The sequence below is a fragment of the Homalodisca vitripennis genome, chromosome 1 (genome assembly GCF_021130785.1).
Source record: "Homalodisca vitripennis isolate AUS2020 chromosome 1, UT_GWSS_2.1, whole genome shotgun sequence".
In the NCBI taxonomy this organism is placed as follows: Eukaryota; Metazoa; Arthropoda; class Insecta; order Hemiptera; family Cicadellidae; genus Homalodisca; species Homalodisca vitripennis.
This window is the reverse complement of record NC_060207.1, coordinates 171,129,834-171,142,942: the sequence shown is the minus strand read 5'-3', so window position 1 is coordinate 171,142,942 and position 13,109 is coordinate 171,129,834. Positions and strand designations below refer to the sequence as shown.

Genomic DNA, 13,109 nt, shown 5'->3' with positions numbered 1-13,109 from the left:
GCGAGGAAACAAAACGTATATTTTTTACTAGCGTAAAGGTGGTTTTACTTGTTAATTTAGTATACGGAATAATAATAATTACTAACCTCGCTCATCTAGAAATGCTTGCGTTTATGCTTAACCCCTACAGCGGTGCTTATAATTCCCAAGCAATATAAGCTTAAAATAACCTTGATGCAATATAAGCTTTAACGAATTTAGCTTTTGTTTCATTCATCCTTTCAGTCACTTATTGTCTATTGATAACAAAAATATTTAATTATATGATGATTAGATTATTACTTTGAACATTAATTTAAATCCGTTCTCACAATTATCGTATGTACAATCGGCTATTTGGTAAGAAATCTATTATTTAAATAATGCCCCCTGTAAAAAGAGTTTATCATTTAATAAAGATTCATTACAGAGATTTGTTAATATTTAGTTTAAAATGGACAGTTGAATATTAATAAACAAAAAAATGTACTAAATAGTAAAATATGTCAATACTTCTTTAGTAGTGCAATTATTAACCAGATGGTCTAAATTATTATAATACCAAATTATATAAATATTTTTATTTTTAGTAAAATAAAACAAATGCGTGTATTAAATAATAAAATAGGGCTTCAACATTGAGTCATCTCATTCACGCTTATAAATAAAACTATAGTTGACATTTTATATTTTAATTTCCAATATTGTAATTTTGAAAACAATTTTATTATTTTCTTTCACAAACTGTTATCAAGTTATAAATTTTTGCCAATGAGGAGTTAATAAAAGTTTTCCTGCAATAACATCTCAGATTATCAAGATATTTATATCAACAATAAATTGCATATTACTCAAGGTATTTACCCCCCCCCCCCTTCTAAACATACTATTTCAAAATCTATTATTTTATTATAGTAAAATATATTCTACAAGTACTAGAATGTATAAGTTTATGCACAAAAACCTTAGCTAATAAAACACGCATACGAATAAAAATTAATTTAATTTAATTTCAAGTAAACAACAATTAGCTATTCCTTCATTTTAGTATATTATTTGTTTTTTATGATCATTTGAATTTTATAAAAAAATCAATTGTACAAAGAGTTTATTCCATCAGGCAAATTTAAACTTACAAAATTATACTTATTTAACCTTTTTTCTATAACAATATTCAGTTGTAATTTTAAAAACGTCACTGAACATATTGAGGTTGAGTGAAAAAGGGTTAAACCGCCATAACTTTTCTTAGTTTGATGTTTACCATTTAAATAAATTTCAATGGTTTTAGAATAAACATAATAATTTGTGTACAGTACGTGTATAGTGCGTCCTACTTGAGTAGTAAAATAAATACAATTAGAGAGTCAATCCATAGAACAAACCAGTGACTGAAAGGAATTTAACAGAGTTAAAGTTGACCTTAAAAGCTATTTCCGTAAACTAGATATTTCTTGTTCAGGCCTTAATCTCGCTAGCAGTGAGCCGTGTAGGACGCCACAAAATGCCGCCGGCGTTTGCGTGGACATCAAAGATTGCTCAGTGCATCTCGATTACCTCGTGAACAAGCGATGGCAACCTGGAGTCAAAGAATATCTCCAAGCAGCACTTTGCTACAAGCAAGGTTCCCAAGTATACACCTGCTGTCCGATTGAGAAAAGTACGTGATTCCAAGTCCCAAACAGCCTTAGACAAAGCCTGGTTAGTCCCGACTAGAAGTTTAGTAGTCTTTGTGTCATAGAAAGAAACTGTAAATGACTGTATTAACGTAGTTGTGGTAGGAAGGGTTAATCCAGTGCGAATGTTGTTCCGCTATTTTTCACCTTTCGCTTATTCTAGTGTTTGAAATATGATATTTTGGCCTTGACTTCTGGAATCTGGTGCATACAGAAGATAATTAGAATACCTCTACATATAGATTACACTTGGTTTTTGTCGTAACGATGCAACAAGTTCGTTTTAAGCTTCTTCATGGACGATTTTTTTGGATCTCTTCAGACAGTCGTGGACTCCAGATTCCAGGAGTCAAGTCTAACAACGTCAGATTTCAGACGCTTTACTAAGTGAAAGTTGAAATGGAGCTGAATTCAACGACCACATGGGCTGTATTAATTGTATTAATTAATATATTGCTGTTACTTTTTTTAATTGCACATTGCAAATGAAAAATCCCCACTCATCGACTGTGGTTTTAATCATCGATCACTAAATTTTCAGTCCATTTCAATTCCATCATCACACTATGGGTATACATTGGTATGCACTGACAAACTTTAATTTACGTAATAATTTATTATTTTTTGTATTCCTTGTTTAGTTTGTTTATGAAAGATCTCTTAGACATTTGTGTTATATAAGTAAAATCAGCTTATTAACGTTTATGGAGCTGTTTCGCGATGCTTTGAAACGCAAGAAACTTATAATTCAATGAGGGAATAACAGTTATTATACAATATTATGAGAAGTTCAGTCGCACAATCTAATTTTTTTAGTTAAAAAATTATATATTCACGAATTTCTAGCAATGTCAGTGATAAATGTTTTATGTGAACCTACTTATTTCCTAAATTTATGTGAAGGATTAAATGTTGTTTTGAATAGGAAGGGCGAAATGATTTTTTTTTCTGTGTATCAGCAGTTTTACCTAAACAGTTTGAGGAGTTTACGTTATTTGAGGGAATAAAAATTAAACGATTCCATTCCAAAATAATATAGTGTCTGTCATTTCATATTTCTTGATATCCTAAATGACTGGAATAATAAGATATTCTTGTTAGAATCGCAGCTAACCGACAGGTTTGTTGAATTACATTGTTTAAAAAATAAATAAACGTAAATACTTTTTACCACCAAAGATTCTAGTTAAATATTGAGTTTTTCTAGGATCAGTCTTAGGACCATTTTTACTCTTGTAATACAACAATTGAATGTATTTATTTTCCCAATTAAGTAACATGTGTAATACTGTTTTACATGTTGAACATATCAATGAAAAATTATCTGATAATAAATTAATCAATAATGAAATTTCTGTATTTGTTATCTTATAAAATTCAGCTACATTTATTGCAGCTAAATGTATTGCTAAATATAAAGAAACAATACATTCCATGTTCTGGGATTACTAGAATTTTCAGTGCCAAAACAAATATCTTAATTAACATGCTGCAGAATAATGTAACAAATAGAAATGTCCTGAACTATTCGTTGACAAAAATTTAAATTGCATGTTACATATGGAATATATAAATTTATATACACAATTTTTCGCCACTGTTTTGTGACCTGAAATCATGAAAGTCTGTATATATTACATGTTTATATCCCCATTTTTTTCAAATATCTTTATTCGGTAGTCCTATTATGATAACATTAAACATTTTGATATTGTAGAAACGGTTCATATGGATTATTTATATGTAAAACGATATGAGCAATATATGTCACAATTAGGTATAATAGCTGTTTTTGCTTATATTCATATTTTAAAACTGATATGTTATTTCAAAGATGATAACAATGGGAATATGTTGGGTCTTAGCCATGATTATAGTACTACTAGGAATAGATCTTATATCAATTTAAATTCGTAAAAGTTAAAAACTGTACGATGAACTGTTTCATAATTTATCTAACTAAATAAATATGTAAGTAAATAAGCCAATCAAATTGTATGTTTGATTACATTTATGTAATCTTTTACATATGAGATTATACTATAATAACGTACTTTATAGTATATTAAAGGTATTGACTCTATTCTGTGCTTTTAAATTTTTGATTGAAATTGAGCATTCTTTATTTACGTTATGAAGAATAAAAAATGTATGGAACGGTTAACGCGTTAGTTGTGAGAACAGCCATGTAAGCCTTAGAACTAAAGTTGGGTAAAGGGTTGTTGTTAGATTTTTTTGGACTGATCTTAACGTTTCTTTTTCAAAAATACATTTAATACACATGTCATTAGTTAAGTTCCCTCATTTTAAATATTTCAGCTTCCATTCCCCTTTTTCTTCCACCAATTTCAAGAAGTTATGCATTTTTTAAACTCACTAAAACAGTTAATATGTCTGTAAATGTCTGTAAAAATATTGAATGCACTTTTGAAAATACTTTTCCAGTCGAAATTTAAAATGAACGCCAAATTGTTTTCACCCTTCATAAAAAGTAGCTCCAACAATTTTAAAATTAAAAACAATATGAAAAGAGTCAAGAGATCTTTCATAAACTAACTATCTGAAGCTTATTTTATTTTCGTTTATGCCTCTTCTTTATCTATCTTTACAATAAGTTTTACACCTCATACTTCTTTCTTCCTCTACTATAATATTATATTTAAAATAAGTTTTTCTGCACTAGATGTAAATAGCAGTTTACATTTGTTTATTAACAGCTGACCACTGTATATTAACTGATTTATTGTGGATTTTTAATGCTGAGTAAAGATTCTGTTCATAATAATCACTGTACAGTAATAAAATGTGTATTTTAAATATTTGAAGAGTAAATACTGCAAACATTAACATTTAAAGTTTAAAATGTAGTTATTGCATTTTTAAGCATTTTAACTCTGAAAAATGAATTAAATAAATTATTCTTCTATCAGGAGTAAGTTTTGAGACTAACAAGGGTGGGAGTGACTGCCAAACGCCCCGTGAGTCGCCTGGCCGTTGCGTGAATATTAGGAAGTGCAACGAGTTACTGGATCTGCTGGTGAAACGGGAACAGACAGAGTACCTGAAGTCTTCCCTGTGTGGATTCGAAAACAGAGATCCCAAAGTGTGCTGTCCCTTGGGATCAAACATAGAGCAGCCAAAGCCTGAGCGCCAGCCAGAGAGACGAGAGGCACTTCCAGGACGTGATGTCTGTGGTGTATCAGATTTCCCCAACAACAGGGTGGTCAACGGCCAGCCAGCAGCGCTCGGTGAGTCGTCACAAATGTACAACGCAATTAAATAATTTCCATGATAGTTTTTTTTTTTTTTTTTAATTTTAATAGTGTCCATTTTTAGTTATTTGTTTTTTTTATACTTGGCTTTGATGAATAAAGATTTAGAGCAAAGGTTTACATGTTATACCATCAATGAATCGATTAATTTTAATCTGTTGCTCCTATTGAATATGTGTACCGTGTTTCTATTTCCAAGAACATTAATGTTCACCTTTGTGTGCGACTCCAACCACACGCTATTTGCTCAAAGTTTTTGCAATTAGTTTGTTATTTTAAATTTTTTATGTGCACACAGATGAAATAGAAAGTGTTGTGATAACAGTATTTTCAAACGTTGGTAGTAATAGTTTTGTAAAACACTGTCTGTATCCATCCATTCATATGAGTTTTGGCATATAAGTGTTATCTATGAATATTTTCTGATTTTAAATTATTTTTTATATTGTTTGTTTATTTAAAATGTGTTTTGGTAAAACCAAAATTTTCCCTAAACGGAACGTTTAAGGTTTACATTGAGAGTACGCTTAAAACATTGCTCAATAAACACAAAATTGTATAAATTACAATCGCATAACAATCATCATTCGATACATGTTGAAATACTAAATACTAGTTTTGTGTAGAAATTCCAAAACCTGATAGGCTTCAAATTGATAATTTAATTTTTTAAGTATGGCATTTACTACGTCTAGCTTACAAAACTCTTTTAAACGAGCTCATTTCAATCTTATGTGGTAGCCCTATACATTTTTTTTATTTTTTTAGTCCAATAAACCATAATATCTACTTAGGTTATGGGTTTTGCACAACAATCTCTAAAAACAGCCGTTACGGTATTGATTAGTCACTAAATTTTATACTAAGCAAATACCATTCTCCAAACGCTACAGATAAAGAGTTGCAAAAGATAAAAATTGATTGTAAGTTAACATGCAATTGAAACAGTTAGATTTAAATGTACATTTTTTAAGGTCCCACTAAAAATAACTTTTCCAGATATAATAACCCCCCAACGTTTTTGTAGTTCAGTTCTGATCTGATAAATAACTAATTAAATTTGCAATAATGTAACTTAAACCGTTTTAGAATTATGAATTTTCATAGATAAACTCAGAAATGTGGTAAAAAAAGCTTGAGATTAGTATAACATGTAGAATAAAACTTTACTTCTTTTGGTTTTCAACAAATGTTTGGAGTGATCGCACTCCAAATACCCTGAACCTTTTATATGATACTAATATAGTAGGGTAATAAATTCTATTATAAAACTAACTAATAAATAAATTTAAGAAATAGATATTTTTAAACTTTACTTTATAATATATACAGGTTCTTGGCCTTGGATGGTGGCTCTGGGGTACAGGTCACCCAGGAAGCCACTGGACTGGCTGTGTGGAGGCTCTCTAATCTCTGACAGATATGTGGTCACAGCTGCTCACTGCATCACCAACATTGGCAGCAGAACCATGTAAGTGGCTGATCGTGAGCATTTTGATTCCTGTACTTCTCGATTACCGGTATATAAACAGTATAAGGTCTAGGTAGTTCTCCGAGCCTTTCTTGACAACGACTTCAAATTATTTAGTAATGCACCTCTGGTTCGTAAATACCGCGGATTCATTCTTAAAAAAAAATAATTCTCCGACGTAAAAAGTGCGCTCTCTCTCTCTCTTCCTTTCCCCCTTTCTCTCTTCCCTCCTCCCTCTCTCTCTCTGTCTAGTGTTATTAAGAAGGAAATTGTCTCTTTAGAGTGCTCGTCTTTTTATATTGCTCATCTAATGAATCGCACTTGTTTTAAATACGTTACTACGCTGTGCAGTACCAAAGAAATAAATTGCCAATGCGATAATGTTAATCGGACAAGATGGATAATCTTGGTACCTTTTGCCGTCGTTTTTCCCTTCTTTTAGGTTCATTGTACAACCTTCTGGTAATTTTCTCTTCATTTATTAGAGGCTACTCCATTGATATCATCGTTCAAAGAACTCTAAAGTCACAGACAAATTTTAATCTTTGAACTCGTCAACTATGTGTGTAAATAACTGACTTCAAACAATTCTTATGCATGTAAAATTGTATTCTGGCCATTGAAGTCCACACCTTTTTACCTTCGTTTATTTATAAACAGTTTTCTTGCTATGACTCTAACATCTTTTAATGTTTATCACAGGTACGTGGCAAGGCTAGGTGATCTAAATCTGGACGACAAGGTTGCAGACAGAGCATCTCCCATCGATGTACCAGTAGAGCGAGCCATTGCCCATGAAAACTACAATGCAGCCCTCCATACAGTGGACATTGGCCTCGTCAAACTCAAAAACCGAGTTCAATATTCAAGTATGTGACAACTTAAAAAAAGTTTAATTTATATTTGTATTTATGATGATTAGAATTTGATCTGTGAACCTCATGTATGTTTTCTAAATCATACCACCAAAGTAAACACAAGATTTGTATTTGTACACATTATTATTAGTTGTTAATCTGTTTACCTTTCATTAAAATGTTTAAACCTTTTTAAATTTTACCCATCATAGTGACATCGCGTGTCATGTTATATAAATTACGATATTGATATAGTCTTTGATATAATAAGGTATTTACTAAGACTATAAAATAAATATTTAAAGGTTACTAAAAAAAAATACTTTTTCTAAACTTACTACTATTATACAGTGTGTCCGTAACTCTCTGGACGTATATATCACATTATAGCCAAGGTCACGACAAACATATTTCGTCATAGGAACATTCTCTGGACCTTAGTTTTCCATCTGTATGTGTTTTTCTATTATAAAACTATATTAAAAACTAATAGATTAAATCCTAACGAATTTGGCTAACATCTTTATGGTTACCAAGTTACCAGTTTCTATAAAAAATATTATGATATTACCTTTAATACTTTCAAAATGGTAACTATTATAACCTTTTAAATTGGAATATCTTTATTACAAATTTATTTAAATCTAATAGTAAATAACTAATTTAGAGCAGATTTACTTATACAAGGAATAGGTCAAATTGAGGCTCTCAAATTGAGACCAACAGTACAAACATTTAATAAGCGGCAGCTCCAGAATATCTTACGCTTATTTTTGCTTGTTGTGTTTGGTGGTGCAAAAGAACTTAAATAAATGATTCAGGCCTTCCTAAGGATAGTAGAGAATCAAATATTTGATGTTCAGATAATTTAATTTAAGATTAGTTCATTATTTATTTACTGAAATTAAGCCGTACGATAATCCATTGTCTTTCCTACAAACACAGATGGTCTATGTTGTTGTCAATTAGAGCATCAATCTATGTCATGCCCATGTGGAGATCATTTCCTGTTTTTGCATATATGTTGAGATCGTTGTGGCTATGAGGAAATAAACAAATATTCATTCATTCTTCAAATCAAATCAAATCAAATCAAATCAAATCAAATCAAATCAATCAATCAAATCAATCAATCAAATCAAATCAATCAAATCAAATCAAATCAATCTCTTTATTGCATTTTGACAATGGACATTGTATTGCAAAAGTCAGAAGTAAGTAAGATAAACCACAGGCTTAGACGTTCAAAACACATTCATACTTACAATTCATGCATTCACTCAAACACATTCAAACTGACTTCAGATCCAAGTTAAATTTAGATTTAGACATCCCAGCGGCTGACCATGAATTCATCGACAGAAATAAAACGCTTTGGACACCAAAAGGCGTTTAAGACGAGTTTTGAATTGATGTTGATTGGCGGAAAGTTTGAACACTTTCAGGGAGCTTGTTTATTAGTCTGACACCAACTTGTTGAGGGAGATGTTGTGATAATGTCAGTCTGTATTGCCGAGTTCGGAAGTTGTCCCTGCCTCTCGTCTCATAGTGTTGAACGCTACCGCCACGAACCAAATCACACTTTGATTTGCAGTACATGATCACCTCCAGAACATAAAGGCAGGGCAAAGTCAGCAATTCTAACTCCCTGAAAGATTCCCTACACGACTCTCTGTAATTTAAATTTGCAATGATTCTGATTGCCTTTTTTTGGAGCTTGAAAATTCTTTCCATTTTGTTTTTGGCACAACCTCCCCAGATTCTCACTCCATACGCAAAGTGTGGATGAATCAGGCCGAAATATGCCATTTTCAGAACTCTGGGGGAACAGAACTTTGCCAGGTGCCGCAAGGCATATATGCCTGAGGCCACTCTAGCACATACATTGTCAACATGATCAGCCCAGGTCAGTCCTCTGTCTAGGAACATTCCCAGAAACTTTGTGGAGTTAGTTTCCTCTAAAAGCACATCATCCACAAACACGGCAGGCTGAACTTCGTGATCATTTTGTCGGAGGCTAAAACACATGACATTTGTTTTTGAATGATTTGTTTTCAGGTTCAATTCAGCAAAATACTGAATGCATGCATTCAGTTCCCATGAAGGATGTGATTTCCAGGTCTTGAGTTGATTTGTTTTTTTTGATACAGAGAGTTTGTGTCGTCAGCATACTGAACCAGTTTTCCATGCTGGATCACTGAATTCAGTCTGCAGACGTAAACTAGGAACAAAAGAGGCCCAAGGATGGAGCCCTGAGGGACACCATGGGTCATTTTAATTTTGTTTGAGACGACGTTCGATACCTCAACGCACTGGTCTCGATCCTTGAGGTAAGAAGTGAGCCATAAGTGCGAGAGACCCCCGAACGCCGCATTTATCCAACTGGAGCAAAAGTGTTTCATGATGCACACAGTCAAACGCTTTGGATAGGTCGAGGAATATACTGAGCACATGTTTCTCGTCCTTCCAATCCATCGACAACATTGACCAAAAGATTGTTTCACCGCGTCCTATTGTGGATCTGTTTTTCCTAAATCCAAATTGTTCCGGATTTAGGATATTGTTTATTTTCTAGAAAGCTTGCAAGCTTTTCATAGAAAATTTTTTCAAAAATTTTGCTGAAGACTGGAAGAATTGAGATTGGACGATAGTTGCTTGCAAGGCAAGGATCGTCCTGTTTGAAGATCGGAAATGACTTTGGATGTCTTCAAAAGTGATGGGAAGGTTCCTTTTTCAAAAGAAAAGTTGATCAATTTTGTGAGTGGTCTCAATATATGCCTGAAGCAGTGTTTGAGTAGCCACACTGACATCCCGTTTGCGTCACAAGATTTTTTTGAGTTGAGTCCCTGTGTGACTCGTGCAACCTCCCCTTCACACACAGGAGCCATGGCCATGGATTGCAACCGATACAACAGCATCTCCTCCGTGAAAACCGAGGTTCAGTTAAATGCCGAAACCCACTGTAGCCACGGAAGAGAAGTATTTATTAAATTCGTCTACCACTTGAGCTCGGTTTTTCAACAATTTTGTCTTCAATTTTTAATTGCGATTTCTTTTTTGTGTTTTTTTTATCTGGTGTGTATCACGAGAAAAGTCGTTTATGATTTTTCCAAGCTGTTTTCGATAAGTTTTTCGCAGTTACCCACATACCATACATTTCTTCTAAACACATACCGCCCTACCTTAAAGAAATACCTCGCCCTAAGATACCATTACCATAATTTAAGATTATCTCCTAATTGTGAAGGAAACAGGATTTTTCCGGACATTTGTCATCGTTCAGTGAAAAAAACAGATTACCACTGATGTTACTGATTATTTGTTTCACTGAACGATAGCAAATGTCTGGAAAATCCTGTTTCCCTCACAATCCTTCCATCGTCAAAAATAAACTTCAAAAAAAGAATCTCCTATTTAGAGTAAACACCCCAGTGATCCTGTAAGGTAACTTGCGCTTTAGAGGAATCACCACTAGAGTGACGACCAGCAGACTGTTCGAGTGGTCATTTCTATTATAGTTCTCATCTTTTGGTAATCATATGACGTTAATTTCAGATCTTATCCGTCCTATCTGTCTACCAGCAGCTGACACCTTTGGGTCTGACCTGTACGGATACTCCCCTTTTGTTGTTGGATGGGGAGCAACTGCTTATAGTGAGTTTACATATTTCTTTAATAATAAAATAATCTTTCTTTATACCTCTCATTTTTTACATATATGCATGAACATTTACAATTTCATATCAACCCGAAATACCACTATGTACTTTAAAAAAACGTACAACATTTTTACGGCTGACAGAATAATATACAAATGAAATACATAACCTTCATATACTTGACTAAAGGTGAAATAGTAAAACTAATACATTGTAAACCAAACTCAGTAATAATTGTGTACATTTAAATTATAATATCAGTGTCAGTAAATAGAGCTATTGAAATACAATATTACAAATACAACACAATAATAGAGACATTGATCAATTGAGCTATAAATACGGATTACAGCGACCTCCCCCCCCCCAGCTTCAGCAGACGTAACAGCAGATAGATAAGCTCAGGCGGGGCAGGGAGGGGAGGTATTGGTGAGAGTGAGTACATTTTGGTGTATTTTGAATAATGTATCAGGTTATGCTATATTTAAAACTGAAAACTAGGATACAGTAACACAGGTTTACACAGCATTTAACGCATAATAGAAAAGAAAGTTGTCTTTCATTCAAGTTATCTATTTCACCTACTAAGTCAATATTCTCTTAAAGCACAACAAACAAGTGACCACTTTGGCCTATGAAGATCTCAAAGTGGTCGTGACAATGTGCTTCAAAAAATTTGAATCCTTTAATAAGGATTATCCTTTTTATGTACAAGATATAAATATTTTCTCAGAAATAGTGACTTTATCACTAATGTACTCTACTATACTGACCCCTTTACCAAGCGGATTAAGATATATTTATATATATATATATATATATGGTAGTACATTCACCCGGCAAGTGAGAGATCCGGGTTCGAATCCCGGCGGAGCAAGTATTTTTTGTGATTCAATGTATATTGAAATTAAATAAAGAAAGCTATTGCCATTTATACAAATGTAATGTAAATAAAAGTCCTTTGACAGGTATTTGGTCTTCCGAGTTTATATGTAACTTTGCTTATTTAAACGTATATATATACGTTTATATATATATATATATATATATATATATATATATATATATATATATGTACTGTTATTTCTTCTGCAGTGATGATAGGTGACGTCATTCTAGAAGAAACAGAATCCACAAGTTCCAAGGACTTATCCTCGATCATGGTCTTACCTGAAACGACCAGATTGACCAAGTCTGCAGTAGGGTTACATGAGCTGTTTATGCCTTGAGTAACCTAGCTAAATATTGCTAAGCTGATATATTAAGAATGACCTATTATGGGCTCATTTGCCCACACCTTTCTTATGGAATTGTAGTTTGGCCCAGGTGTACAAGTACAAAACTAAAATTTAGAGAATCGTGTCAGAATGCTTTCGGGGAGCTCGAGTAACTAACTTTACATCTTTGTGGTGTCAATTTATTACTGCTCGAATTGTGTTATGGTACAGGCCAGAGACCTCCATTACTATGAGAACAGGAACAGGGACAACTATATTATATAGTTTATATAATTATATATATATATATATATATATATATATTATAAGTCTATATATATATTATATAGACAACACATTAAATAGCACAGAACAGTAGCCTTTGAAATTCTGCCATCTTAGGATGGTGTTTGATTTATCAACCGACTCCCTGAGGGTTCACCAGGTTTCAAGATAGTCAATATCAGTCAGTTCAAAGCTATCTTGAGTCCAAGGCATTCTACTTAGTTTTATGGAGACACGCTGGGATTATTGAAAACCAGTTTTCGACTTATCGTAAATGGCGGCTTGACTGCAAAATAGATTTATTTTAACCAAACCTTCTCATGTATAAATCTCAATCATAGTTATGTAATTTAATGAAGCAAATTTTCTTCACTGTCTTTATTGTTAATAGCCTTTATAAAACATCCAATTTTATCTATTTTAATAATTTTTATATCTGTTTTGTTGTTATATACTTTTAATTCATTAAATCAAATTAACATATTGCATGTACGCACTAAATATTTTAAAGATATGCTACTGGATAGTTCTAAATATTTACAGTTTTAATATAAAGTGCTAATTGTAATTGTGACAATTGCAATGCAAAATTGTAGAATTATTCCAAGTAATCCGTAACTATATCCACCAACTTCTTCACAGGGATATTTTCAGATTCAGAAAAATGTATACCGTTTAGTTGAGATTTAAACT

General features: G+C 32.6%; 1 protein-coding gene across 1 annotated transcript in view; it reads left to right on the top strand.

The window, feature by feature from the left end:
• Positions 1-13,109, top strand: part of LOC124353995 (transmembrane protease serine 9-like) — a 57,037-nt gene that overhangs the window by 25,218 nt on the left and 18,710 nt on the right. Inside the window, exons 3-7 of the mRNA XM_046804108.1 lie at positions 1,442-1,639; positions 4,586-4,903; positions 6,260-6,398; positions 7,101-7,267; positions 10,811-10,909. Of these exons, the coding sequence (XP_046660064.1) occupies positions 1,442-1,639; positions 4,586-4,903; positions 6,260-6,398; positions 7,101-7,267; positions 10,811-10,909 (921 nt within the window). The remainder of the gene's footprint in view (positions 1-1,441; positions 1,640-4,585; positions 4,904-6,259; positions 6,399-7,100; positions 7,268-10,810; positions 10,910-13,109) is intronic.